Genomic DNA, 25,011 nt, shown 5'->3' on the forward strand with positions numbered 1-25,011 from the left:
AGAAGCCGCAGAAGAAGAAACAAGGCCGTGACGCATTTCCTTCAGCCGTGTGCTCTTCTCTCTTCTATGGTAGCATTAACCGGTCTACAACAAATTCTCCAGTGAGATATGTGCAAGTTTATATTGCGCATTTCCGCATGTAGTTAATAACTGGTTTTGGTATTTATTCTTTGCATTTGATGTAGCTTGTTACAGTCTGAAGGTTGAAATGCTATTGGCCTGATGTGAGAAAGCTAACATTAGCTAGCTGTTAGCGTTGTTAGCTGCGGCTCAACAGCACAAAGGCCGTGTAACCGAGCCCCTTTTTAACCATGTATCCATCATGGGGGAATTATAGTGGGCCCCAGCCGCAGACCTATGGAGGGTCTGGGCCACGTAAACAGCCGGCTGCCGGCTACAGCGGACCGGCTGCGGGGTTCGGCGGTTTCGAGGCCTCGCCCAGCGACTTGCTGTTCTCCAGCCTCCAGGAGCAGCACCGCCAGCAGATGCAGCAGCTGCAGATGCTGCACCAGAAACAGCTGCAGTCCGTGCTCCATCACGGCAGCGGCGCCGCTTCATACGGCGGTGGACACTCGGGTGGGTATCCGGGGGCGCCCTGGCATTCAGAAGGAGCAGACGCTGCTGCTGCTGCTGCTGGAGCTCAGCAATATTATAACCAAGACGAGGCAGCGGCTCAATCGTCGAGGGTCCCACCTACTCCCATGCCAGGTCACCAGCAGCCTCTACCACAGCCGCACAGCACCGAATCACAGCCGCTCCCTCCCCCCGAGCTCCCGTTATCAAAGCCCCCGGACAGCAACGAACCCCCCAAACTCATAGAGGCAAACACAAAGGATGTATTCACACCACAAGAAGGAAAACATTTAACTTTGCAGGTATGATATTATCATTGTATAAACTGAAGTCTTGTTATAACACAAGTATCTTTTACGGGGTAAACTGTCAGACATCCACAAGGTTCAGCAGATCAATTAGATTGTAGATTCAATATTTAAAACCTTAATATGAATAAAATGTAAGTCATATAATGGGACTTTAACATTTGTGACCTAAAGTGAAATATTATAAAATTTGTTTCAAAAAGTAAACAACTGATCTTCATGCTTGGTGTAGATAAAAGAATGTAGATATTCCCGTTCTATGCTACGAACTAGACTACCTATATATAATGTCATGGATTTCGAGCGGATTCGCTGACCTGTCTTTGTTTCAAAAAGGAGCAACAGCAGCTATGGTATAAACAGCATCTTGAGAATCTTCAAAAGCTCAAGCAAGAAAAAGCTAAACAGAATCAGAAAGATGGAGACGGCTCTGGACTGCCACTACCCACATGTCAAGCCGTTCCTCCTCCTCCATCAGAACCTCTAAAAAATGCACCTCCTCCACCCCCCCCAAAAGAGGAGCCACCAGCGCCACCTCCGCTACCTGAGGAAATAAGGGTAAGTAGTTATGAAGCATAAATGTGTGTAACAGATCAAACATGTGTTGGTAAATGTCAAACAGAACCAGCTGGTAATAATATTGTCCTAACAGGTTTATTGCAAAAATGTTCTGTATCAGCTTAGTTAGGCAAGGTAGGAGTTTTGTCAACATGTTTGTATGCAAATAAAAATAACAGTTGATTAATAGTATCAATAGTATCATCACTTATTAGGAAACAAAGGGGTATTGCTTGTATTTGTTACTTGGTGTCAAAGTATAGAATACAATACAATACAGTGTAAAATGTAATATCCCACGGCCCCAGAAAAAAATGTCAGATCTGGAGTGAGTGTACCTGAAAATTCATGTTCCATCACACTTAAACTTTTTGTTTAACAAATTTACAGAGTGAAAATTTAGGAAAACTACCTACAGTTACAGATACAGTAAGTCCCACTATTTACCCCGTCCATATATCATCTTCACCATTGTTTCTTTGGATTTTTTTTCCACAATTGCTGTTACCCTCTGTCAGGATTGCAGACAATTAATACTGGATGCAAGTGTAATAATCAGTTGCCCACCCTTAACTCCTTCACTTCATTCTGTTGAGGGGATTTCAATATTTATTATCCTAACGGAGACCTGCAAAAGATCTGGCTGAGGTACTTCTAACAAGCTGCACATCAAGCCTAAAGTGACAGAATAATATATCCTCCCTCCTATTTTATTTCTAAAATGACTATATCTTAATTTTTTTTAACAACTTTCTGTATTTGACAATTTGGCACAATAAGAAATCAGTTTGAGCAGTAATATAAAGACAATGTTGAGGTTCAGTACTGTTAAGCCAAAAGTGTCACATTGATTACTTTCAATAAAATCCGCAATTTCATAACAAACCACCATCAGAATCACTTTATGTATGTTCCAGCCAGACATTGCCTCAATCATCTCTTGTTTGTCTTTTAAGCCGGAAATTCCGCAAGACCCAGAGGAGGCTGCCCGCCTCCAGCAGTTACAGGCTGCAGCAGCACAGTGGCAGCAGGTGCAACAGCAGAGAGCAGGCCTACAATACCAGGCTCTCATGCAACAGCATGAAAAGCTGCAGAAGATCCTGGAACAATATCAACAGCTGATTCAACAACCATCAGACCTTCAGGTTGGCAAATTATAACTTATTATTGTGATTGAATGACAGGTTACTTTCATCACTGTAGAGGTTACCTGTTCAAAAAAGTGTTAAAGAGTTTGTACTACTTGTACTTAGGTTTAAACCAAAAGTGAAGCAGATACCTGCATATATCACCACTGGTTATAATAAGAGTTAATCATATTGTCCTTGTTCTTTATCATAGTCAATGTCTGCTGAAATGCAGCTAAGGCATTATCAAATGCAGCAGCAGCAGTTCACTCCTTTATTCCAAGACTGGGCTCGGACCTTCATCCTATGGTATGAGCAGTTCAAGACCTATCCACACAAAGACCAATTACAGGACTATGAGCACCAATGGAAACAATGGGAAGAACAGATGAATGCCACCAATGCTCATCTTCAGGAAAGGGTTGCCACTCTAACAGCCATGGTGCCATATCCTTCAAGCCAGTATACCAGTGGGATGGTGGGACAGTATGGCCAGTATCCTGGACAAGACATCCAAATGCACCAGCCGTCCCTAAACATTAGTATGCAACATTCTCCAGCTGTTATTGGTCCAGGATCTCAAGGTCCACGGCCCACTGGGTTTGGTCCACCATTGGAATCGCATGCAGGGCCACCTGTGAGAGGTGGTGTACCTGCTGGCATAGGAGTCCAAAATCCTGACCCCCCTACAGTTCAGCCACCTAGCTTCAGCAATGTGAGAGGCCCACGGTGAGTACTGATTGCTTTTGAACCTGTTAAATTCTAGCCATATAAAAACAACAGGACATCCCCACAGTAATAATCTTGTGAACATTAGGGTCTGGACCTTAAGCTGATAATATAACTACCTTGGCCTGTTTTTTAATTTAATAGGATTTAATGTGTTAATAATGTATTTGTTTCATGTTTCCCAGTCCAAACAACCCTAGATTTGACCCACCACGACAAGGTTTTGATGGACCTCCAAGATTTGACCAGCCACAGCAACGCTTTGATGGGCCTCCAAGATTTGACCAGCCACAGCAACGCTTTGATGGGCCTCCAAGGTTTGACCAGCAACAGCAACGCTTTGATGGGCCTCCAAGGTTTGACCAGCCACGCTCACGTTTTGACGGTCCCCCAAGGTTTGACCAGCCACCCCCGCGTTTTGACGGTCCCCCAAGGTTTGACCGGCCACCCCCACGTTTTGATGGTCCCCCAAGGTTTGACCAGCCACCTCCACGTTTTGATGGTCCCCCTCGATTTGACCAACCAAGACACCGCTTTGACGGTCCTCCCAGATTTGGTCAACCTCGATTTGGGCAACAGCCTAGATTTGAACAACCCTCAAGACCGCCAGGCCCCCCACCTCATTTTGAACACTCCCCTGTGCCACTGCAAAAGCCACCACTGGATCTGCAACCTAATGCACAACCAGAAACTAAACCACCTACCAGTATGGATACAAAGAATCTAGAAAATGTATCTGTACTACCACAGTCTGAAAAAGGACGAAGTAAGTCAGAACCAGATGATGGCACTAATGCTGAAGACTTAACAGATGATAACTTGCTTGGAAATGACAGTTTCTTTGTCCAAAATGACCCCATCCCTCAGACTTTACCAACAAATGATAGTGAGAATTTAGAAATTAGTATGTCTCCTGCCAATAGTGAAAAACCTGAAACTCTTAACAAGGCATCTGTGACTACTACTTCTGTGGAACCTAAAATTACTTCTACGGCAAATCCTCACAAACCAGATGAATCGGTGACAAATAACCCTTCTGTTGGGGTTCCAAAACCCCCTGTGATCACACAGGAACTTCAGACCTCTGGGCAAAAACAGTCAAGACCAGAGCCTCAGATGCTTTCTTCTGGTAGGGGACGTGGTCAGCCCCCAGTACCTTGTCAAATTCCAGGGCGTGGACGTGGGCAGAGGGGTCGTGGTGCATTCAGGGGACCAAATACTCTCCCACTTGGGGAGCAAGTGGAAGAAATGTCTTGTGAATACATGCCACCTGAGGAGGACACTGGTATATCGGGAGAACACGAAGAGCATCACTGGCAGGATCCTTCCTATGAGGAATTTGGTGAGGAATCAGAGGTGCCTCCTGAAGAAATTTGGGTGCCAGATGAACATCAATTTCCAACAGAGGAAGAATATTATGAAGAACCAGTTGGAGGACCCTATATGGGAAGAGGAAGGCCCCCAATGATGAGAGGAAGGCCCCCTATGTGTAGAGGTGGCCCACCCATGGGAAGGGGAGGTCCACCCATGGGAAGGGGAGGTCCACCCATGGGAAGGGGAGGTCCACCCATGGGAAGGGGAGGCCCACCCATGGGAAGGGGAGGCCCACCCATGGGAAGGGGTGGTCCACCCATGGGAAGGGGAGGTCCACCTATGGTTAGAGGTGGGCCCCCCATGGTTAGGGGAGGGCCCCCCATGGTTAGGGGAGGGCCCCCCATGGGTAGGGGAGGGCCCCCCATGGGTAGGGGAGGACCTCCCATGGGGAGGGGAGGACCTCCCATGGGAAGAGGAGAGCCTCTAGACAGGCACTGGGAAGAAGATGAATCATTAGACTGCTCAGAGGAAGGGGAACCTTACTGGGGAGAAAGGAGGCCTCCAATGAGAGGAATGAGACCCCCCTTTCCACCTGGCCGAGGTCGTCCACCTCGAGGCCATTCTGGTTTTATGCACCAAGGGCGAGGACACCCTCCTCACCCACCACATGGACCAGTAGATCACGAGTCATTGAGCCATGCAATGGACTCTGATGCTACTGAAATGGACTCTACAAGGCACCCCATGTTTCACGGACGTGATCCTCATAGCCATCCAATGCATTCAGATATGGGAAGAGGCAGGCGTTGTTTGCCACCACCTCCTCCTCATGAATTAATGGATGCCACAGAAGAGCCCTTATATAATGATGGAATGGAAAGAGAGTTGGGGTGGAAGCCACCACATGGAAGAGGCCCACCTTTGCCTCCACAGGAGATGATAGATAGAGGAGGAATAAGAAGGAGACCTGTGGGTCGAGGAATGGCCCGAGGTATGTGGAGACCAGGTCCAACACATGAGGAATATGAAGAGGCCTTTAATGAGGATTTTGTAGAGGATTACAATCACGGGGACGAGAGGTATAACCGGCGGCCGCCACCGGATGACTTTCGCCATGATGCCAAGAACTATGATTCTGAATGGGACCGAGAGCGTGGTCCTCCTGAGAGGGACTTTCCCCCCCACATACCGCCACCTGAGCGCTACAGAGAGGGCCAATGGTTAGAGGAGAGAGAAAGAAGTCGCCCATATCCGTATGAGGAACACAACAGGGGAAGAGGAGAACTTCGAATTCGTGAGTACGGAGATGAGTCACTGCACAGAGAGGAAAAGCCACCTTACCCACCACCGCCATCAGAATGGAATAGGCTTTCAAGACTTCCTCCACCACCAGACAGAGTGTATCCTCCAGACTATGATGATCGCAGGCCTCACTATGAGGAGCGCAGAGAAGAACCTCTACCCCCACTGCCTGCTGCACCAGTCAAAAGCTTGCCTGACAGCTCAGTTGATACACTTCATGGTGTAAGTGGGGCAAATGTACTTGCTCTCTCACAGCGTCAGCATGAGATCATTCTTAAAGCTGCTCAAGAGCTTAAACTTATTAGGTAATTATACACATTTTACATTAATAATATTAAATGCCATATTATACAAGGTACAATTCTTTGTAGATTTTTGATTGCAATGTAGAATTTGTTAAAATTTATTTCCAGATCATATATTTGAAGCAGAAAGAAGTTAGTAGTAGTAAGTTTGTTAATAACAGCTAATTAGATAATGTTACCTACATCACTATATCCTTAAGACTGTTTTAAAAAAATAAATACCTTTTTAACTTCACTGTCATTGTTTCGGGTTCTACAGGGAATTGCAGGAGGGCAAAGCCCCTGGTCCTAGTTCTGAACCTCGACCTCCATCTACAGACGTCTTGACTGAGCTTCCTGCTGGTCTTCTTGGTTTGGAGATCCCAGCAGATGTCAGAAATGTTCTCAAGGTAAATCATATCATACTCTTGCATTAGAGTTTACAGGTGATTCTGTTATCTTTATTATCACTTTCTATAATCACTGTTGCTAAGTAAACAAATAACCGGTAATCAGGTTTTTTAAGAGGGAGAAGAGTGTTGGCGTCCTCATAGTCATAGACTTAGTCATGCCAATTACTGGGATTGCAAAAGCATTGTGTGGATTGAATATGTCTGTCATTTTCAGGGCATGAGTGCAGCAGCACAGACGGCGCCAGCTGAATCTGTGTGGGACAAAAAGCCTTCAGCCATGGATTATCATCCAGGTCTCACAGCTGCACCCAAACCATCAGTGATTCCAAAGACTGTGGAGTATGGGCATGGGCATGGTAATAGTGAAGTGAATTATTGATCACGCAAAACAGATTAAATATTGAGTAGTGTTCAGAGAAGTTAACTCCATGTTTCAGAGCCTGGAGCCACTGTCGAACGGATCTCCTATGGCGAGAGAATTATTTTGAGGCCTGACCCTGTCCTGTCAGACAGGGGTTATGGAAAAGGTGATTTGTAATAATGTATCTTGTGTTCTCTTAAACCCAAACTTGCTTTTAAAATGTTTGAGTTCTTAACCTCACTTGTGATTTTTCTTTTTATCTTTTTTTTTTAGAACCTCTTGGTCCTAGAGATCCCTACAGCAGAGACCCATATTATGATAGACGTCCGGACCCCTACATTGACCGCCGGGATTATAGTAGAGAGCGGGAATTATATAGAGAAAAGCCTCCACCTGACTATGAACGGGAAAGATATGACCGGGAACGCTATGCTCCAAGGGATAGAGATGACAGGTAATGTATGTGTGTTTGGAAACTTTGACTTGAAGACCAGCTCTGTTTGATGTCTTTATTTTTTATGGGGAAGTGGGCTATATATGTAATATTTTTTTCTGTTTTGTCTGTTCTTAAACACAAGCAACCAGTCCATGGTTGATGAAAGGTACCATATCACACTGTGGTATACATTGTGATTAGTCTTCAGTGTGTCCAAATTTGAAATAAGAAACTTAATGAATCTCATCTTTTGTGTAGAGCTCCACCGGTACCACCTCTTCGCTCAGGATACAGAGACAGAGACCAACAACTTCGAGAGAGGGAGCGAAGTGGCAGTCGTGATCGAGATGAACATTATGGCAGACCTGGCTATGATAGACCTCCGTATGAGCGGGTTGGAATTGACCGCAGTATCCCAGAGCGTTATGGCCATAGCTCCTCGCCTTTTGGTATGCTTCGACAACTGACTGGAGAGTTTGTACAATAAATAATATGCAAATTTTAAAAATTGCAAATAACGTGATATAGCAGATAAAAGAAGTTATCCAGAAGACAGAGGCCCTCCACCTGTACCAAATCTACCACCTCCACCGCAGCCACCCCAACGGGTCGAGAAGAAGCCAGAAATGAAGAATATTGATGATATCCTCAAACCACCAGGGAGATTGACTCGCCCCGAAAGGGTAATTTTTACTGTTTCAGTTTTTCTTGAGCCAATAATATCACATTTTTTGTTGCATAATGTACTGGTTGCTCATTTTAATTTGTGTTTTTAAAGATTGTTATTATACTAAGAGGACTTCCAGGAAGTGGCAAAAGCCATGTTGCAAAGCTAATACGGGTGAGTGGAATCACACAAGCAAAGAATAGCATCTCTCTAGAGCCTGTTGATATGTTTTAATAGAAATTATTTTTTATATAACAATATATGTTTCTTTTGTAACATAACAAATTGTGTTGATAATATTAAGGACAAGGAAGTTGACTGTGGCGGTGCTCCACCAAGAGTTCTAGTCTTGGATGACTATTTCATGACTGAAGTCGAGAAAGTTGAGAAAGACCCAGACACAGGAAAGCGAGTCAAAGCTAAGGTGATTTCAAAAACGAGCAAATTACAGAAAAACAATCAAGCATCAACTAATTGACCCATTACAATTAGTATTTTTAAACAAAAATCTGTCTTGCAGGTTCTGGAATATGAGTATGAGCCAGAAATGGAGGACACATACCGAAGCAGTATGCTAAAAACATTTAAGAAAACTCTTGATGACGGCTTTTTCCCCTTCATCATTTTGGACACTATTAACGACAGGGTTAAACACTTTGATCAGTTCTGGAGTGCAGCTAAAACAAAAGGCTTTGAGGTGCGTCAAGTACAAATAATTATTTGAACTGAACTGGAAGTAAACTATAATCCCTCCTGTGTTACCTGGGTTTATGTCCTTCTTACTTTCAGGTTTATTTGGCTGAAATAACTGCAGATACTCAGACCTGTGCAAAGAGAAACGTCCATAGTCGCACACTTAAGGATATAGTAAAGGTCTGTAAGATCAGTACTCTGTGGCTCATACATTTAACTGTGTCTGCTGAAGTCCATACATAAAGCCTGTGCTCTTTCTATGCACAGATGTCCAACAACTGGGAGCCTTCACCACGTCATATGGTGCGTCTAGATGTCCGGTCCTTGCTGCAGGATGCTGCTATAGAGGAGGTGAGTTCATCAAGACTTAATGGTTACATAACAGCACTTGGTGTCTGTCATTAGTTGAGTTAAAATGTGTTTTTGTGGTATTAGGTTGAGATGGAAGACTTTAATCCTGATGATGAGCCCAAGGAACAAAAGAGAGAAGAGGAAGAAGAGGGTGATCTGGTAGGACATGACAAGTTTTGATTTATTGCCACGTAGTTGTCAGAATCATTTGTATGATTATGTATCATTCAAGATTTTCTAGTTATCAGACCAGGTGAGTTTTACGCCAATGAAACTGATTAAATTGTAGAAAGTCTTGCGTTCATTGTTTTTATAGTTTTGTAGTACTGTGATGTAAAAGAGGGTGTTAACACACTCAATCAATTTGATTTACTGGAAAAATTCAATCTTCAGGGAAAATAGTTGCTTAAGTGCCATCAAAAGAAGTCCTAATTTTAGTCTGCTTCCTCTTAATGTAAGTCACATTAAGTAATGCAGTTACATTTAGACATACATTACAGTTTGGGTATATTTCATAAACTTTGTGCATGTTAGTTTGAATTTTGGAAATAAATCTTTTATGAACTTGTGATTTCGCCAACATAAGAAACAAGAACAAAGAAACGATAGTATTAGTAGAAGTTCATGGTGCCTGCCTTACTATAAACTGGCATTCAATTCAAAGAATAACCTTTTTTTTTTCCCCAATCGTATAACAAATAATCATCAGTTCAGTTTTTGTTAATTAGTACACATCTTCAAATGCCCTGAAAGCATCCGTGGTGCTTGGCATTTGTCCCCTACTTTGTTGACCATCGGTTAAATTAAATATTACAAAATACAATTTCTAGTAATTATATACTAAACAGAATGTCTGTTAATCAGTCTTCCATAATGTAAATGTAAGATATATACATTTGTTTTATATACAAATTTTTCTTTTTGTCTTTCTATTTCATAGTAATTTCTTATGGCTTAAGCTTCACTTAATTTTTTTTGTAGTAGTCTTGTTTTTTTAAATTATGTCAGACTTATTTTTTTTTCTATATACTTTTATTTAAAAATGCTCACCTTCATAAATATAATATTAGCAATAGCAAGCAACAATTAAAGCTGACTAATTAAAGTGAGCCATGTCTACAAATCCATTGAGATTTAAGATTTTTTTATTTGATTTTTTAAGCCTTAATTTTGGGGCATTCAATAGTTCGATGCTAAATGCCGAATGTATATATTTATGAACACAGCAGGTTATACACAAAGTTTTTTGATATTTAGTCAATGGAAATGTATCTGGTTGTATTACAAGTGATTTGTGGCTCTGCAGCCTAATCACATCAAGACATTCTATCAAACCTGCCTGGTTTGAATGCTATACCTTTTTTTTTAAGTTTCTTGTCAAAGTTCTTTCATACTATTTTATGACTTAAATAGTTCTGAGATTCTCACTTCAAACTTTCATAATTCTGCATTAGCCGTATTTTGAAGAATGCGGTGGAATGAACAAGCATGAGAAAAATCTGTCAGATTTCATCCCTTCATCCAAGTGTCCGTGTCTGTGTGACACTCCCACAATGAATTAAGCAAAAAGAAAATACTTTTAATTAACACAAAACAACTGCAGTTATGTTGGAAAGATATAAAATAGTGCTTTGAATTAACATTTTATTTTTTTTATTGCTCATGTACAAATGGAGAATTCAAATGTGTGGTTTTATCTGCAAAAAACATTTGAAGCAAAGTCTAATACATGTGTTTACATGCTCCAGAATGTTGACTCAAAATACTCTAACGCAGCGTTAACTGATGATATATAATAATTCTCCATTTATTTTCCTTTATCATAAGGAACATAATTGGGTTTTAGCCACAGCATGATGACTTGACTACTGATGATGTCTTGTCAAACAATTATTAATAAAACTAACAAATAGGGAGAAAGAATTTTGTTTAATCCTTCTAAACCTCAACTGACTTTATCCGGCTGACAAAACTGTCACATCTGAATTGCATCAGCTGAAATCCAATACTAAATCAATTAAAGTTTGTCTAACACTTCAACTCTACTGGTAAGACCATGAAAAAAATAATCTGGTTCCATGTCTGAGTGTGGAGTTGAAATCAGAACACTTGAAAGCTTGGGCCTTAACAGGTTAAATTTGGATGGTTCAGCAGCATTTTGCTCTACTCTATCATTTACCACCATTCTACTTGGCGCTTGCTTGAAGCTATTGAAGCTTTTAATATGATAGACACCATATCAGTAGTAAATATGGTTTTGTAAACGTGTAAAGAATTGTATGGTGTCTGGTAGATGGCAAGATTTTGCCAAAATATAGTGTTTGTTGTTGTTCGTATTGATGTTTTATGACTCTACTGAGCCATTGTTCTCATTGTGCATATATTCTAGCCCAACAACTTGTTTGTAGTTTTAATACTTGAGTCTGTATATTGACCCTAAACAAAACCTGAAAAAATAATACTGGGACTGTGAATTCCAGTTGTGTATTTTGACTCAAATGTTTGTCTCATGTGTTCATAAATTCATTGAGCAGAAGTTTGCAGTTTGAACACTGCATAATTTAGTTTTACTATGCATCTTAAATAGACAGTCATACCTGTTGATTTATCAAATACTTTATATTTTGAATTAGAGTCAAAATCTTTTGTTTTCTTCTTTTTGCAACTATCATGAATCAAAGTCAGAATTTTCTTCAAAAGTAATCTAATGCTTCTGTGGCTTAGAAAGGTGCACATTAGTGTGTAGTGTTTCATAAGTCACAATGAAGTCCAACAACTCGGTAGTTTGTTTTTTTTTAAATGCAAAAGCTGCCGATAGGTCAGTCAAAGCCGCCTTAATGTTCATACAGAACATATGGGCCTTTGAACCGCAAATACTTAAATAGAATTATGGCTAAAGAATGTCAGCTGACTTAAACTCACTAGGAAATCCAAACCATCCTTAGGCAAAAAGAGACAAAACACTGTTTTTGGTCGTATGACACCAGCAAAGGTGTTAAATGATGATTTATTTGCAAAAGGGCACGCATGCAGCTAAAGGTCAGCTTTACTTGTTCAATCTCACTCTAGGTAATGGAACTGCTAACTGCTACAGCTGGAAATTGATGGCGCCCCCTCTCATCTCGCTCACACAAACAGTGTTTATGCACCATTATGGATCTTGTTTGCTCTCCACAGATGCCAATCATTCATGATAATTAAGGAAATGATGCGCAATTGACCTGTATCAGTTGTCGAACACAGCTCTTAAAATAATAAATGTCCTCTTATTACTACTTTTATAATATAGGTGTATATAAGATATAATTTTCTGGTATACATATTCAGACGTATACTATGATGTGTTCATAACATGTTAAATCAATGCTAAAGTTTGTGTCTGCGGACACAATCACAAGTAGCAGAGACGTTTGTGAAGAAATGCATAATGTGTTGATCTGATAGTCTTGTGTTCTAGAGTTGCTTATTTTGTCTTTTGCATGTGACAGTTCAGACTTTATTGTTGAGCGTAACCAAAATCTTAATTCCACTTTCAGCTCTCTCTGTTTGTCTTTTAACCTTTTCTAGCAACCCCCTTTCCCCCACTTATTCACTTATTGCTGTATTTCCTAGATGTTTAACCATTACAGTGTTGTTTTATACAATATAGGGTTACCTTCCAAAAAGCAAATGGGAGATGGACACATCTGAGGCAAAACTCGGTGGGTATTTACATAAGTTTGAAATAAACTTAATCTTCTTCACCATTTCTAGCTTTATTTGTCTGATTTATATCATTTAAGATATGTCTGTTTATAATACATATTACCACCTATTTCATCCATGTTTTGTCTGTTGACTAAAAGGAGCAGCAGATTTGAGTTACAATTGTTACAAATTGTTTTTGAGAGTAAATAACTATCATTCACCCCCAAAATACTGATTAGATTGCAGTTAAGCTAAATAGAGCACTTAATGGATTACTTAAGGTTAAAAAGATGAGGGTACTGCATTTATGCGGCTCCAGAGATGATCTATAGTAATCTTGTATTTACGCAGACAAGCTGGATGGTTTGGGAAGTGGTGGGAAGAGGAAGCGTGAAGGTGAACACATGGCAGGCTTGGAGGACTACCTCCAGCTTCCAGATGACTATGCCACACGCATGTCAGAGCCAGGAAAGAAAAGGGTAATTTCACATTCTGACCAAAAAGTTACACCTTGGTCAAATATTCACATATTGAATCATTCCCAAGTAAAGGTGAATTATTATCACATACTGTTGTATAATTTATCTGCTTTAATCCGTATCCTGCTGCTAACATTGCTCCTCGGTTGTTGTTTTTTGCTTAGGTTCGATGGGCTGATCTTGAGGAGCAAAAAGACGCAGATCGAAAGCGCGCTATTGGTTTTGTGGTGGGTCAAACTGACTGGGAGAAAATAACAGATGAGACTGGTCAGCTGGCCCAAAAAGCTCTCAACCGCACCAAGTATTTCTAAGAAGATAATCTTTCTCCCCATGTGCTCTCATTAGGTACGTATGGTTTTTATTTGTTTTTATATAGATAACTTAGAATAAACTTCTTTGTAGCATAAATGCAATAGATTGAAATTAATCCATAGTTTCTATTAGATGAGAATGCGTTAGAGGCCTTTTCTCCTCACAGGCCTTTGTTGTGGACCAACATTTTTAAATGTGAATGCAGTAATAGAAAATCGAACATATTACAAAATAACATTGTTCTACCTTCATTGTTCTGAAAGATCTGTATTTTCCAAAATAAAGCTGTAAGTAGCACGTGAAATAAAATTGAGTTAATTCCTCTGTTTTCCTCTGTTTTTCATATCAAGTTAAGGTTAAAGTCAACCAATTAGGAATAATTAGGCAAAATATATTTTTAAAAAAATAAATGTAAAGCCATAGTTAGGGACTATACATGATAGTAATGTCTTTGGTTTTTTGGCTAAATTATCATTGTTCTTTTTTTATATATACAACAGGTGTCCAGAATGTGAAACACAGAAGATTATTCATGAGGAAACATTATTTTACTAATAACCCTAAAGTATGGTTTTCTTATTTTTAAGCAGACTTCCTGGCTGCTAACTAGATTGATGATTGCGTGTTTTTGACTTTGTCCCATTTTCCTGAATTACCATGTTTTTTGTTGCTGTTTTGTACCATTCATGCTGTAAACCTGTAGTACTGTTTCTTTCTCAATCCAAACTTGAAAAATAAAATTTCACACACCTATCACTGTAATCTTTCTAGAGTTTTATTTGAACCTTACCCCCAAAATACAAGGCCTTTAGCCCTTGAGGGCAGGAACTTCATCTAAATGTTTGCTTATACCATTTATATAGATGACAATGAAGGGGAAATTATGCTTCTGCCTGGTTTGCGTAAACACGTGGATGGTTTCTTTTAATCTCTTTCCTCCTTATCTGGTTTATTGTCTCATATGATGTGCAAAGAACCACATTTGGGCAGATTGTGCATTGGTTCAACCCACTGTGGGACTTTATATTATTACATCTAACTTTGGAGCAGCATAATTTCACCTTCAGATGTCCAACAGTATGAAAGATAAATGGTTATAAAATATTTAGTTATGCTTAAGTTAACATAAGGAAATTTACAACAGCATCTTATACCATGGCCAATTAAAATGCTAATTTTGCTCTACACTATCAGACCACACATGAAAGAAAGTGATTTAAATGTGAAGGTGTGTTATCACATGGAATCTTTTTATCTTGATCTGATTATTGTAACATGACATCATCCAGCAAGCGGTCATCATCAATGGATGAATGTATAATATAAAAGCTAAATTCCTGCACTTGACCACAAAATGATCGCGATCGAAAATGAAACACTTAAAATATCCAGAATATTTTATTCTACTACTGTACTGTTTGTTGGTCTGTGTGATAACGGCCTTACATTTGTAGAACACCGTGCCCAAACTCCCGTCAGTTAAAGTAGAAATTGTTCACGGCAATGGAGTGTTTATATTGTGTTGTTATTGGTTTTCATGAATGTATATACAGTATTATGATTACTGTTTTTTGGAGGAAGGTGGAACATGGGTCAACATTAGCTTTGGCCCCTTTAATACCCTTAGTCTGAGTCTAAGCGTTTACATGCAACCCATGGTCCTTGCAAGAACATGAAAGAAAACGCTCTCCAAAGATGAGACATCACAAACAGTATAGCAGCAAGTACACTTGGAGCTGTGGGATTCAAGGTTGTAGAGCAGTGAGAGCCCACATTGTAAGTGGTAATCAGACAATTAATTTTAATCTCTGAATCTTGGCTTTTCACACATTTTCCAAGTAATGGCAAATGTTTAATCAGACAACAACAGACGCTACTATACCTACTACGTAATCAAACGCTGATTTCCCATTAAGCTTTTGTTCTTACTGTTATTTTATTACATATTTAACACAATAATATTGCCTTGCAGTTTATCATCAATTCCAGAGTGTTAATGTTAATAGATGGAAATGTAAGCAGGTGTATCCCTTATAATATACATTTGACATTAACAGACTTAAATGAAGGAACCAGAATTTCCACACATCAGATATTTGTCAAACGTCTTACTGGACTCCGCCGGAGAGAGGATGGGCAAACACAGACAGCTGATGAAGATAATGATTGGTTTGCCAGCACAGCCTATGATTTGAAAAGTGGATCCTTTATGGTAAGTATAAATGAAACAAATGTGCATATTGTTTGTCATAAATTATCTATTACATATTTACTTTTTGACGTAAATTATTAAGGTTTATCCAACTGTACAACCGTAAATGTGTGATAAATATTAAAGATTTGCTGTTTCATGGTGTGGACCTTTTTTGTGCTTGTTATAAATGCTTCTTTTAAAACTGTTTTTCACTAAACTTAAACTGTTTTGTGATAATACAAAACATATAACATAGATGAAAAAGCAAAACAATTACTCAGCTGTATGTTTGGCTTTAGACAAAATTAAAATAAAGAAGTGTACTTTCAAGATCTTCTGGTTCTAAGTAAGTCCACACTGTGACAGTAACCACTGTGGCACATGATCATTCTTTCATCCAGTGTGATGACTTTGGAAATCAGCTGGCACGTCACTGTCCAGTTTACATATCACCTTGTAGATTGCCTTCTTCCAGGATGGATCGCGGTCTTTGCCCAGTGAAATGGCAATGTAAAATTCTCTCAGCGTAATCTCTGCAACGTCAAGAAATCTGTCTGGAACCTACGAGGACAAAAAAAAGAGATAGACTTTAGCACTATGAACCTGATTCATCCAAAGTAAAACTGAAACAGACTATTAGTGTTTCCATTGTTGTGTGTCACATAACATGCATATGAAGAGACGTTTGTTCCCTGCAGCTAATGAAGGAAAAACCTGACCGTCCTCTTTACCAATGATAGTTCTTGTTTTTTATACTGTAAAATCTACAATGAGTTAAAGACTTTATCCTCCCAGTTTAATGAAAGCAGTTTAATGAAATTGTGTGTACATTCATGCTTACCAGAAGATGAACCCTTTTTGTTGTAACCATCGTGTTACCATTAAACGTTTTAATGTCACTAGTGAAAATGATGGACCAAAAACCTGTCATTAAGGGTTGAACCCGTGCTTTGGTTTCTCTAACAACTGTACTTTTGAAGAGTCTGGAAAATCAAGCACACGCCTGCCAGTCTGGCTCCACCAGAACATATACTCTTCAGGTTGTGCTGGGGAAACAAGTTTGACTTAAAGATGCAACTCATGCTGCTCTTTTATCGGCATTCACACTTCATTTGATCATCTGCTCCTACACAGTACACTCGTAGATATTGGGTCATAAGAAAAAAAAACCCATTTACCCCCCCCCCCCCCCCCACACACACACACACACACACGCAATTATTCATCCCTCAGGCAAAGTCTTCTTACTAAGTTACTTTTATTCAACCAGCACGTTTTCTGAAGAAAAAAATAAGACAATGTACACCAGGCATCTAAAATTATTACTTATTTGAATAAGGAGTGGCTTCCCAATATTGTATAGAAATGTCGTTATTTGCTGTTAAAGAAATTAAACGCTTTCTTTTAAGCCGACCAGCTTTTTGCATGTCTCCACTAGTATTTTGTTCATTCATCTTTACTGATGAGCTCCAACCCTTTTATGTTGAAGTGTCTCCTAAATAAAAGATGAGTAGTAATTTTTTCCACAATCATACCCTCTTGTACGTCGTCTTATTATTTTCTGAGAGAAGTCCGTGTCATTTCAAGTCAAAAACCTTGCTGGTTGAATAAAAGTAACTTTAGGTCAGAAATTGCTAAGGGCGTGAATAATTTCGGGCTCAACTGTATATAACAGTAGTATGACAGTTATAAAGTTCATGCGTGTGTAACGATCATTCATTTTCATCTCTTTTCCTCTCATTTTTCTACTGGTTCCCAGTTGTCTTGTATTGGACTTCATTATATTGAGTAGAATTGCTGTCAATATAGTGTGATCCAGTACAACAACATTAACTGTGAGCTCAGTGCTAAAGTATGTCATTAAATTATTAACAAGTCATAATGTGAGCTGCATTTGATGGAATAATATCAGCATGGCAGTGCTCGTGTGTTTTCAGTTATTCCAATAAACATTTAAACATGCAAACATTAAGTCTCACTCCTTGGGTAATATGTTCGAATTGAGTTCTGCTTTGCTTCGTTAGGTTTGTCAGACTTTATTCAATGCAGCCTGACGAGGACGAGGCGATTCCTCCTATTAATATTAATTTGGGTTCACAGAGGTTGGACATTGGATGATGGGATAAACCCCAAAAACACTTTTTTTTATTAAACTAAAATATTAACGGCACGTGAAGACTCTTTCTGGGTTAAATTAAGTGAAATAAGAACGAGTTACAGGTACCTTTAAAAAGAATAGGACCATATATTTCACATGATCAACAATGACCTTACTGAGAGATGCAGTATATATGGTACAGAGCAGTGACATTGTTTGAGTTACCTGGAAGTCGTTGGCTTTGTTGTAGTGCACGTTGAGAGCCCTGAAAAGTTCTGATTCTCTCCCCACAGTCAGACCTCGCACGTCGGCCACTCCTTCCATGAGAGCGTGTCGGGCGAACTTCTCCATCTGGATGTAGAAGAACTCCCTGAAGTTACTGAACCACTTGATGAGCTGGGAGGTGATGCAGCGTGTGAACTGAGGAGGCAGGTGAGTGTAAATGATGAAAAATAGGAAAAGATGTTTTAATCAATAAAAAAAGAATATATTTTACTGTCATTTTTACATTGTGTTTGTGTTAATTGCTACATCACAAATCATACAACAATAAAACACGTTGGTATTTGACGCTGGTGTACTTTGATTGAAATATGGTGTGATTTACATTTCTTTAAAAGCATAAAACGGCATCAGCTAAATGCTGTAGGTTTGAGTTTTGCATGTATTTTCCTACCTGCACATCATGGAAACACTTCTTCAGTACCAGTGAGCTCGGGTAGCGAGTGTAGAAAAACATAAGCTTAGCTTTTTTCAGATGGTTCGTGCTCAGCCCTTCCTGGAAGGCACCAGTGGTAAGGATATACACTACACACTACCTACACACAACAATTTATTCTTATTGGTCTTAGATAATATTAGCAAAGCTGTACAAAGGATACATTTAACATGTAGGGGTTAGTCTTCATCAGGTTATCGGGCTCAATCTTGACATGAGGGAGACAAAGCAGCTGACCCACCGACAGTGTGTGATTCTGCAGCCTTCTCACAGACCTGGCGTTGACCTTTGACCTTACTTTGACTGAATTCCAGTGTGTGTTAAACGTTGCTTGACCACCCTCAGAGTGTCTATCTTGTGCGCGTGAGAGAGCATGCTGACGAACAGCGGTCTGATTCTTCTCTGGTGGCTGATCTTCAGGCAGAGCAAAGTCGACGCCAAAGGGAACCGGAGGCTCTGGAGGCAGATGAGCTCTTGAACTGGACTGAGGGATAAACTTGTCAGGTTTCTCCGGTTGTGGCTTTTGTACAACCAGAGACAGCGCTTCGGTTTGAACATCTGGAACCCTCACCACTGCACTCCCATAGCAGGTAAGTCTACAGTTATTACCTTTACATGATGACTGAGGGGATGCATCTCCTACACTGTCCTCATGGGCTAGTGACAGTGGCATGCTTTTGAAAATATAGTCCACGCTCCTGCTGACAGCTTTGGACAGTTCATCCTTCAGAACGTCTGCCATGAGCTTTATTTTTGCAGGTCTGCTTTGAAAGTAGTTCATCATCTTCACACGCTTCCATCCCTGATATATTTCAGAATCTCTGTCTGAATCTCCTAGTGCTTCTTGAGATGTGCCAGAATCGCTGCAGGGGTGGTGGTTTCCTTCTTTAACGCCGTCAGTAGCTTCACTCGCTTGATCCACATTCTGAAACTTTGTTCTGAGCCGTTCAAGCTGCTGATGCTGACTCTCGAGCTGCTCTGTTTGGTCGTGCGTCGCGCTGCAAGGTCCAGTTCGTTGCATGTGTTCCTGATGCGAGGGCAGTTCTTCAGTCCTCCTCGTCACGTCTGTACAGAGCGTAGCAGGACAGCTGCTCATGCCTTTGATGATATTTTCTACTCTAGCCCTCTTCGCGTGATGGCCGTCATTCAGATTCCAGTCATTGTGGCCACAGCTCCTGGATGCAGGAGGTGGGTGTCCTTCTGTGGAGTCCCCGGCTCGGTTGAGCTCCCATTGAGTGGAACAGATCGAACTTGAGCCGGCGCCTCCGCTGTTGTAAAAGGCGTCATCCGGTAGCATGTCATCACTGTAACTGTGAGAAGTTTCATAAACATCTGATGGGTCTGAGTTCGATGGCACATAATCAGCTTGATGAGAGCAGAGATGCACAGCAGGGCAGCCGTCAAGGCACGTGTTGCTGGAGGAAAACATGCCTTTACTCCAAACACTTTGACTTGTGCTTGTTGGGTTACAAAAGAACAAGAATAACAATCATTTTATACACCATGTACATTATTGGAGCATTTTCAGCCAATAAAAGTAAATATTTGTTGAGTTAAACTACAGCCGTATAAATACTTAATGACCTACCTGTTGCCTTGAGAGAGGGACTGAAAGATGCGTCTGGAGGAGACGCTTTCATTATTTGTACTGGTCCCACTCATCGGAACAAGGAGGTGTGGTTAGACACCACCTACCACACAACAGCTTTCAACACGTTGTTTAATTGTAGTTTGGTCTTATTTATAAAGATTTTCATTTCAGTTTTAAAGATGTTTTTTTCTTTATTATTATTATTATTATTATTATTATTATTATTATTATTATTATTATTATTATTATTATTAATGGGCCAGTGTTGTGGATATCATTTAGTTTGAGAGAATTAAAAAACTCGGTTGCAGCTCCAGAACATTTATCTTTATTATATCACAATGATGATGCTGTTGGCTCTAGTTTGCTGCCATTGATGCGGTCCAGCCCCGGCACCAACGCCCCCGTATCGGCCAGACGCACTGGTTCCGCCCGGTCGCACCGCCTCCAGCCCAGGGAGCAGCGACCCGCCGAGCCGCGCTCCCTCCAGTGCCGCTCGTCAACGCCATGCTGTCACGCTGCGTGTACCGGGCGCTCGGCCGCTCTGTGTCAGCGGTGAGCCGGGTAGGTGGAACCGAGACCGGGTCCGACGGGTCCGTGCGCGGACTCCTAACTTCGCTGTTAGCCGTTAGCATTGAAGCTAAGATGTTAGCGTGTGAAGCGGGGCCTCGCCCACGGGGAACACGGGCGGGCCGAGGGGTGGCTCGGGGTGGTCTGGGCCCCGGGAACACGTCAGTGAACCGGGTTCAACTTTTCCACAACGCTGCACTGGACTCGCTTAACGTGAGCCGGCTAGTCAGCAGCAGCTAGCGGGTAGCAGCCTGCTGGATGATGCTTCGAATCACAGAAAAGTGCAGTGAACGTACAGTGAACTACAATTGTTTTTAAACCTAAACGTTTGCCAGCCTAATTGTTCTGTTTTATCTTCTCAGCCCAGTAATGTGTTTGGCCAACAAACCGCAGCAGGTACGTTTACATTTAACCTTCTGATTTTGAGAATGTAACACCAGAGACCAATCTCCTTTATTTATTGCTATGAATAAAACAATGGGTTCCATTGACGTTAGAGCCTCGGGACTCAGATGCATCATTCTAACTTTAGTTGTTTTGCTTTTCTTATTTGTGTCTTTGCTCTTTTCCCCTTGAAGGTGTCTCTGTCTGCAGCCAGCTGTTTTACAGGAATTCCAGATCGTAAGTGCTTTTCTGTTCTGTGGTCTGTCACTAAAACGCCCCTCAGGCATCTGCAGAAGCTTTTCCGGGCAACTGTTTGTTATTGTTGTTAAGTGTTTGGAAGTAATTTTGTGGAATTTCTTTATGATGCATTTCTCAGAAATGAACTTGGTTGTGTTTCTGTTTTGAGGTTTAGATGTGGATGTGAACTTCCTCCATCAGCAAATGTCTTACCTGTCAGATATTTCAAGACGTCTGCTGTTCACGGTATGTACGACAACACTTGCACTAAACATTGTGTGGAACTCAAAATGTCTTAACATACTCTAACTTTTTATTACGACTTGTGCAGGAGTTGAAGTAGTCACGGTCAAAACCCCTGCGTTTGCTGAATCTGTTACAGAAGGAGATGTGAGGTGGGAGAAAGGTAGGTGTTCATACAGTGCAGAAGTATTGTCAGTATTTAACAGGTGTTTTTCTCAAAATTTCTATCATCTTGAAAATGGTTGTCCTTCACTTTCTATGTTTCAGCTGTGGGTGACTCAGTGACAGAAGATGAAGTTGTGTGTGAAATTGAGACAGACAAGGTTTGGACGAAAACAAAGCCTAAATCACCCTTTTTTTTTCATTTCTGTTCACTTCAACACATTCAGACTACATTTTCCTCCTGCAGACCTCTGTACAGGTTCCCGCCCCAGCAGCTGGTGTGATCGAAGAACTGCTGGTACCCGATGGAGGCAGGGTGGAGGGAGGAACACCCCTTTTCAAACTCCGGAAAGGAGGTTAGCTCAGTCAAAATCATCTAAGTCAACTAGAAAAACTGCAATATAAGTAAAGAAGTGGACACTTCATGTTTATTCAGTACATCATAGATTAGTCAGGATTAAATAGAGTACATGTCAGAACTAATTATGCAGTGTTTTTGTGGCTTGTCCTAAACTACATTGGCTCCTGTTTGGCTTCGGTTTTCTCAGCTGCTCCTGTTGCTGCCAAGGCTGCTGCCTCCGTGGCTCCAGAGGCGCCAGCAATGGTGGAAAAAGTCACTCCTCCACCCTCAACACATGCAGCTACAGCCCCCACTGCCAAGCCCCCAGTGCTCCCAGTACCAGAGCAGCCTGTCCAAGCCAAACCTGGTGGAGCCTTTTTCTACCATTTTAAATATCTTATCTATATTCCTAGTTACTCTTGACTGAATAGCATTTGTTCTTCTTCTTTTTTCACCTTTGTGTAGTATCTGCTGTCAAGCCCACTGCTGCTGCACCAGCTCCTTCAACATCAGGAGGCAGAGGAGAACATAGGGTAACACCTGCAGAAGGCTCATTTAATGCTTCCTCTCATGTTTTTGTCTCATCTGTAACATAATGTAGAAAATGATACTGAAGCAAATGATGAGAGATGATTCAGGGATCATTTTCTTGTGCTGGTTTAGGTGAAGATGAACCGTATGAGGCTGAGGATTGCTCAGAGGCTGAAGGAGGCTCAGGACACCTGCGCCATGCTTACTACCTTTAACGAGGTGGACATGAGGTGAATCACAGCAGCTCCTGAAAATGTTCCATCATGCTGTTCTTCTTATATATATTTATAATATTTCAATAAAAGAACTAGCTACATAAGGAGCATGGGCAAACAACAACAACAAAATCAACTCAAGGAGTAGCTTTATTGCAATATTGATTCCTAAATTTCTCCCCAATTGTGTGTTCAGCAACATCCAAGAGATGAGGAAGATTCATAAGGATGCTTTCTTAAAGAAGCACAACATTAAACTGGGTTTCATGTCTGCCTTTGTGAAAGCTGCCGCACATGCTCTGACTGAGCAGCCTCCAGTTAACGCAGGTAGGACAGTCGAGTGGAGCTTCTTACGCCTCAGTTGAGCTTCATGTCCTTATGTCACCAAAATGTTTATTTATTTTTTACATTTTGTAAATCACCAACACGTTTTTCACTGCAGTTATTGATGATACAACCAAAGAGATTGTCTACAGGGACTATGTAGACATTAGTGTTGCTGTGGCAACGCCAAAGGTAAGACTTGCCATCAGAATGCTTATAAAAAAATAAAATTATAACCGCTGGCTGCTACCAATAGCTTACAAACAACCCATGGTTGATATGTTCTTAGGGGCTTGTTGTTCCAGTGATTCGTAATGTTGAGACCATGAACTTTGCCGACATTGAAAAAGCCATTAATGCACTGGGAGAAAAGGTAAATAGCTTCGTACAACCGCATGAAAGACCTATTGTTTGTAGTGCCTTCAGTTGTAAAGAAGAAGAGTGGAAATCCTTTGCTTTATGTCGCTCAGGCTCGTCAAAATGAGCTGGCTGTGGAGGATATGGATGGAGGCACATTCACCATCAGCAACGGTGGCGTGTTTGGCTCCGTGTTTGGCACACCCATCATCAACCCTCCTCAGTCTGCCATCCTCGGCATGCACGGCATCTTTGACCGACCTGTGGCCATCAATGGCAAGGTGAGAAATGTGCCATCTGTTCCATGTGTATCGATGTGACTGTTTACTGATGATGTAATGTACATTTGCTTGATCATAAATGATTAAAAGTCTCTATAAAGTGATAAAAGTGGGTATCTAAAAATGAATCTGCTTTGTGATCTGGCAGGTTGAGGTGCGACCCATGATGTATGTGGCACTGACGTACGACCACCGACTCATCGACGGCAGAGAAGCTGTCACTTTCCTACGCAAGGTCAAAGCAGTGGTGGAGGACCCACAAGTCCTGCTCCTGGACATGTGATCCTTCTACCACATCGTTTAGATTTTATAGTTCGGTTGCACAGAATATCCCCATTGGAAAAAAATACGCACAAAGTTGACCACTGTTCATTGAAACCTCAGGAGAGATACTGGGGTCCTGTTCCATCTGTCATGGGTGGGAATACACACTTTTACCCGTGGAGAGTAATGCTGAAGTATCTGCAACGTGGACTTTGCTCTATGTAAGGCTGTGTTATTAAGTTGTGCCCCTCAGATTGACAGATGAAGCAGCAGCAGATAAACGTTCCCTCCGTCCTGTTCTCAGTTGTGTAATAATCAAACAAAATGGCTTTTCCATGCAACGGGGAGCTGCATTACTTAGCGCCGCTCTCGTTAGCCACTTTTTCCACAGCAGGGCAGGAGCAGCCGCTCAGATGAGTTCAAGATGTTTTATAGGGAACACGGGGCTGAAAGATTTCCTCTTTTTTGTCTGTGTCTGTATTAGCAGAACCAGCAGAGCAGCTCTTTGACTGCGGGAGGGAAATCAGGGCAGTTGTGTTCCTCGTCTCACTCTTCGGCCTCAAAAACTGAAACTGTTCTAAACATTAAACAGCTCAATGTCACACAGTAAATTGACCTAATCTATTGATTTTTTTTACACAAAAATGTCTAGACTATAACTGTGAAGCTTTATTGCTTCAGCCTGTCTTTACATTATTGTACATGGGGTTTTGTATTTGTTGGGAATAAACAAAAAAATGCAATGTCACATCAGCCTTTGAGAATTTTCCTGTTTCCTTAAGTCTCATAAGTTAGAAACAGCAGAACTGAAGCCGAAGCAGGGAACATTATCTTTTCTGACATATGTTGTGCCATGTTCTACGTATATCGTTCCAGATGATCTCGGTGCCAGAGGCTGATCTTCAAAG

At 41.1% G+C, this 25,011-nt stretch overlaps 3 protein-coding genes across 10 annotated transcripts; 2 read left to right on the top strand and 1 right to left on the bottom strand.

The window, feature by feature from the left end:
* ylpm1 (YLP motif containing 1) lies at positions 1-18,456 on the top strand. 7 transcript variants are annotated; one of them, XM_029141764.3, is made up of 23 exons: positions 2-875; positions 1,218-1,439; positions 1,830-1,868; positions 2,396-2,584; positions 2,781-3,295; positions 3,481-6,216; positions 6,476-6,605; positions 6,823-6,964; positions 7,046-7,135; positions 7,243-7,423; positions 7,548-7,571; positions 7,664-7,854; positions 7,934-8,088; positions 8,184-8,246; positions 8,377-8,496; positions 8,593-8,769; positions 8,862-8,945; positions 9,033-9,116; positions 9,201-9,275; positions 12,766-12,817; positions 13,155-13,282; positions 13,447-13,627; positions 14,095-14,347. In XM_029141764.3, the coding sequence occupies exons 1-22, from the start codon at positions 312-314 to the stop codon at positions 13,591-13,593; spliced, it is 6,108 nt and encodes a 2,035-aa protein (XP_028997597.1). In that variant the 5' UTR covers positions 2-311; the 3' UTR covers positions 13,594-13,627; positions 14,095-14,347. The 7 variants fall into 7 exon arrangements, 6 of the variants coding, with proteins under 6 accessions (XP_028997601.1, XP_028997602.1, XP_028997597.1 ...); XM_029141765.3 differs by having other exon boundaries at positions 7,937-8,088; XM_029141767.3 differs by lacking the exon at positions 1,830-1,868.
* On the bottom strand, positions 15,376-20,559 carry LOC114849944 (prospero homeobox protein 1-like). Its single transcript, XM_029141770.3, has 5 exons — positions 20,193-20,559; positions 18,768-20,061; positions 18,563-18,664; positions 18,112-18,306; positions 15,376-16,349 (listed from the first exon to the last, which is right to left on the bottom strand). Exons 1-5 carry the CDS (start codon positions 20,264-20,266, stop codon positions 16,182-16,184), a joined length of 1,833 nt encoding a protein of 610 aa, XP_028997603.1. The 5' UTR covers positions 20,267-20,559; the 3' UTR covers positions 15,376-16,181.
* Positions 19,054-24,851, top strand: LOC114849945 (dihydrolipoyllysine-residue succinyltransferase component of 2-oxoglutarate dehydrogenase complex, mitochondrial-like). Of its 2 annotated transcripts, none has more exons than XM_029141772.3 (17): positions 19,054-19,194; positions 19,727-19,792; positions 20,559-20,759; positions 21,128-21,161; positions 21,344-21,386; positions 21,556-21,632; positions 21,718-21,792; positions 21,897-21,952; positions 22,039-22,147; positions 22,340-22,498; positions 22,597-22,664; positions 22,795-22,892; positions 23,074-23,204; positions 23,320-23,393; positions 23,491-23,574; positions 23,672-23,839; positions 23,988-24,851. In XM_029141772.3, exons 2-17 carry the CDS (start codon positions 19,784-19,786, stop codon positions 24,120-24,122), a joined length of 1,521 nt encoding a protein of 506 aa, XP_028997605.2. In that variant the 5' UTR covers positions 19,054-19,194; positions 19,727-19,783; the 3' UTR covers positions 24,123-24,851. The 2 variants fall into 2 exon arrangements, with proteins under 2 accessions (XP_028997605.2, XP_040925551.2); XM_041069617.2 differs by having other exon boundaries at positions 21,562-21,632.
* The last annotated feature ends 160 nt before the right edge of the window (positions 24,852-25,011 follow it).

The sequence above is a fragment of the Betta splendens genome, chromosome 24 (genome assembly GCF_900634795.4).
Source record: "Betta splendens chromosome 24, fBetSpl5.4, whole genome shotgun sequence".
In the NCBI taxonomy this organism is placed as follows: Eukaryota; Metazoa; Chordata; class Actinopteri; order Anabantiformes; family Osphronemidae; genus Betta; species Betta splendens.

Coding starts and splice junctions, on each gene's coding strand:
- LOC114849945 (XM_029141772.3), top strand. Junction 20,760..21,127: donor CTGTGTCAGCGGTGAGCCGG/GTAGGTGGAACC, acceptor TTATCTTCTCAG/CCCAGTAATGTGTTTGGCCA. Junction 21,162..21,343: donor TGGCCAACAAACCGCAGCAG/GTACGTTTACAT, acceptor TTCCCCTTGAAG/GTGTCTCTGTCTGCAGCCAG.
- LOC114849944 (XM_029141770.3), bottom strand. CDS start 20,266: ATGAGTGGGACCAGTACAAATAATGAAAGCGTCTCCTCCAGACGCATC. Junction 18,307..18,562: donor AGTGTTTCCATGATGTGCAG/GTAGGAAAATAC, acceptor CTGCCTCCTCAG/TTCACACGCTGCATCACCTC. Junction 16,350..18,111: donor ACAAAGCCAACGACTTCCAG/GTAACTCAAACA, acceptor TTGTCCTCGTAG/GTTCCAGACAGATTTCTTGA.
- ylpm1 (XM_029141764.3), top strand. CDS start 312: ATGTATCCATCATGGGGGAATTATAGTGGGCCCCAGCCGCAGACCTAT. Junction 9,276..12,765: donor AGGAAGAAGAGGGTGATCTG/GTAGGACATGAC, acceptor TATACAATATAG/GGTTACCTTCCAAAAAGCAA. Junction 12,818..13,154: donor CACATCTGAGGCAAAACTCG/GTGGGTATTTAC, acceptor GTATTTACGCAG/ACAAGCTGGATGGTTTGGGA.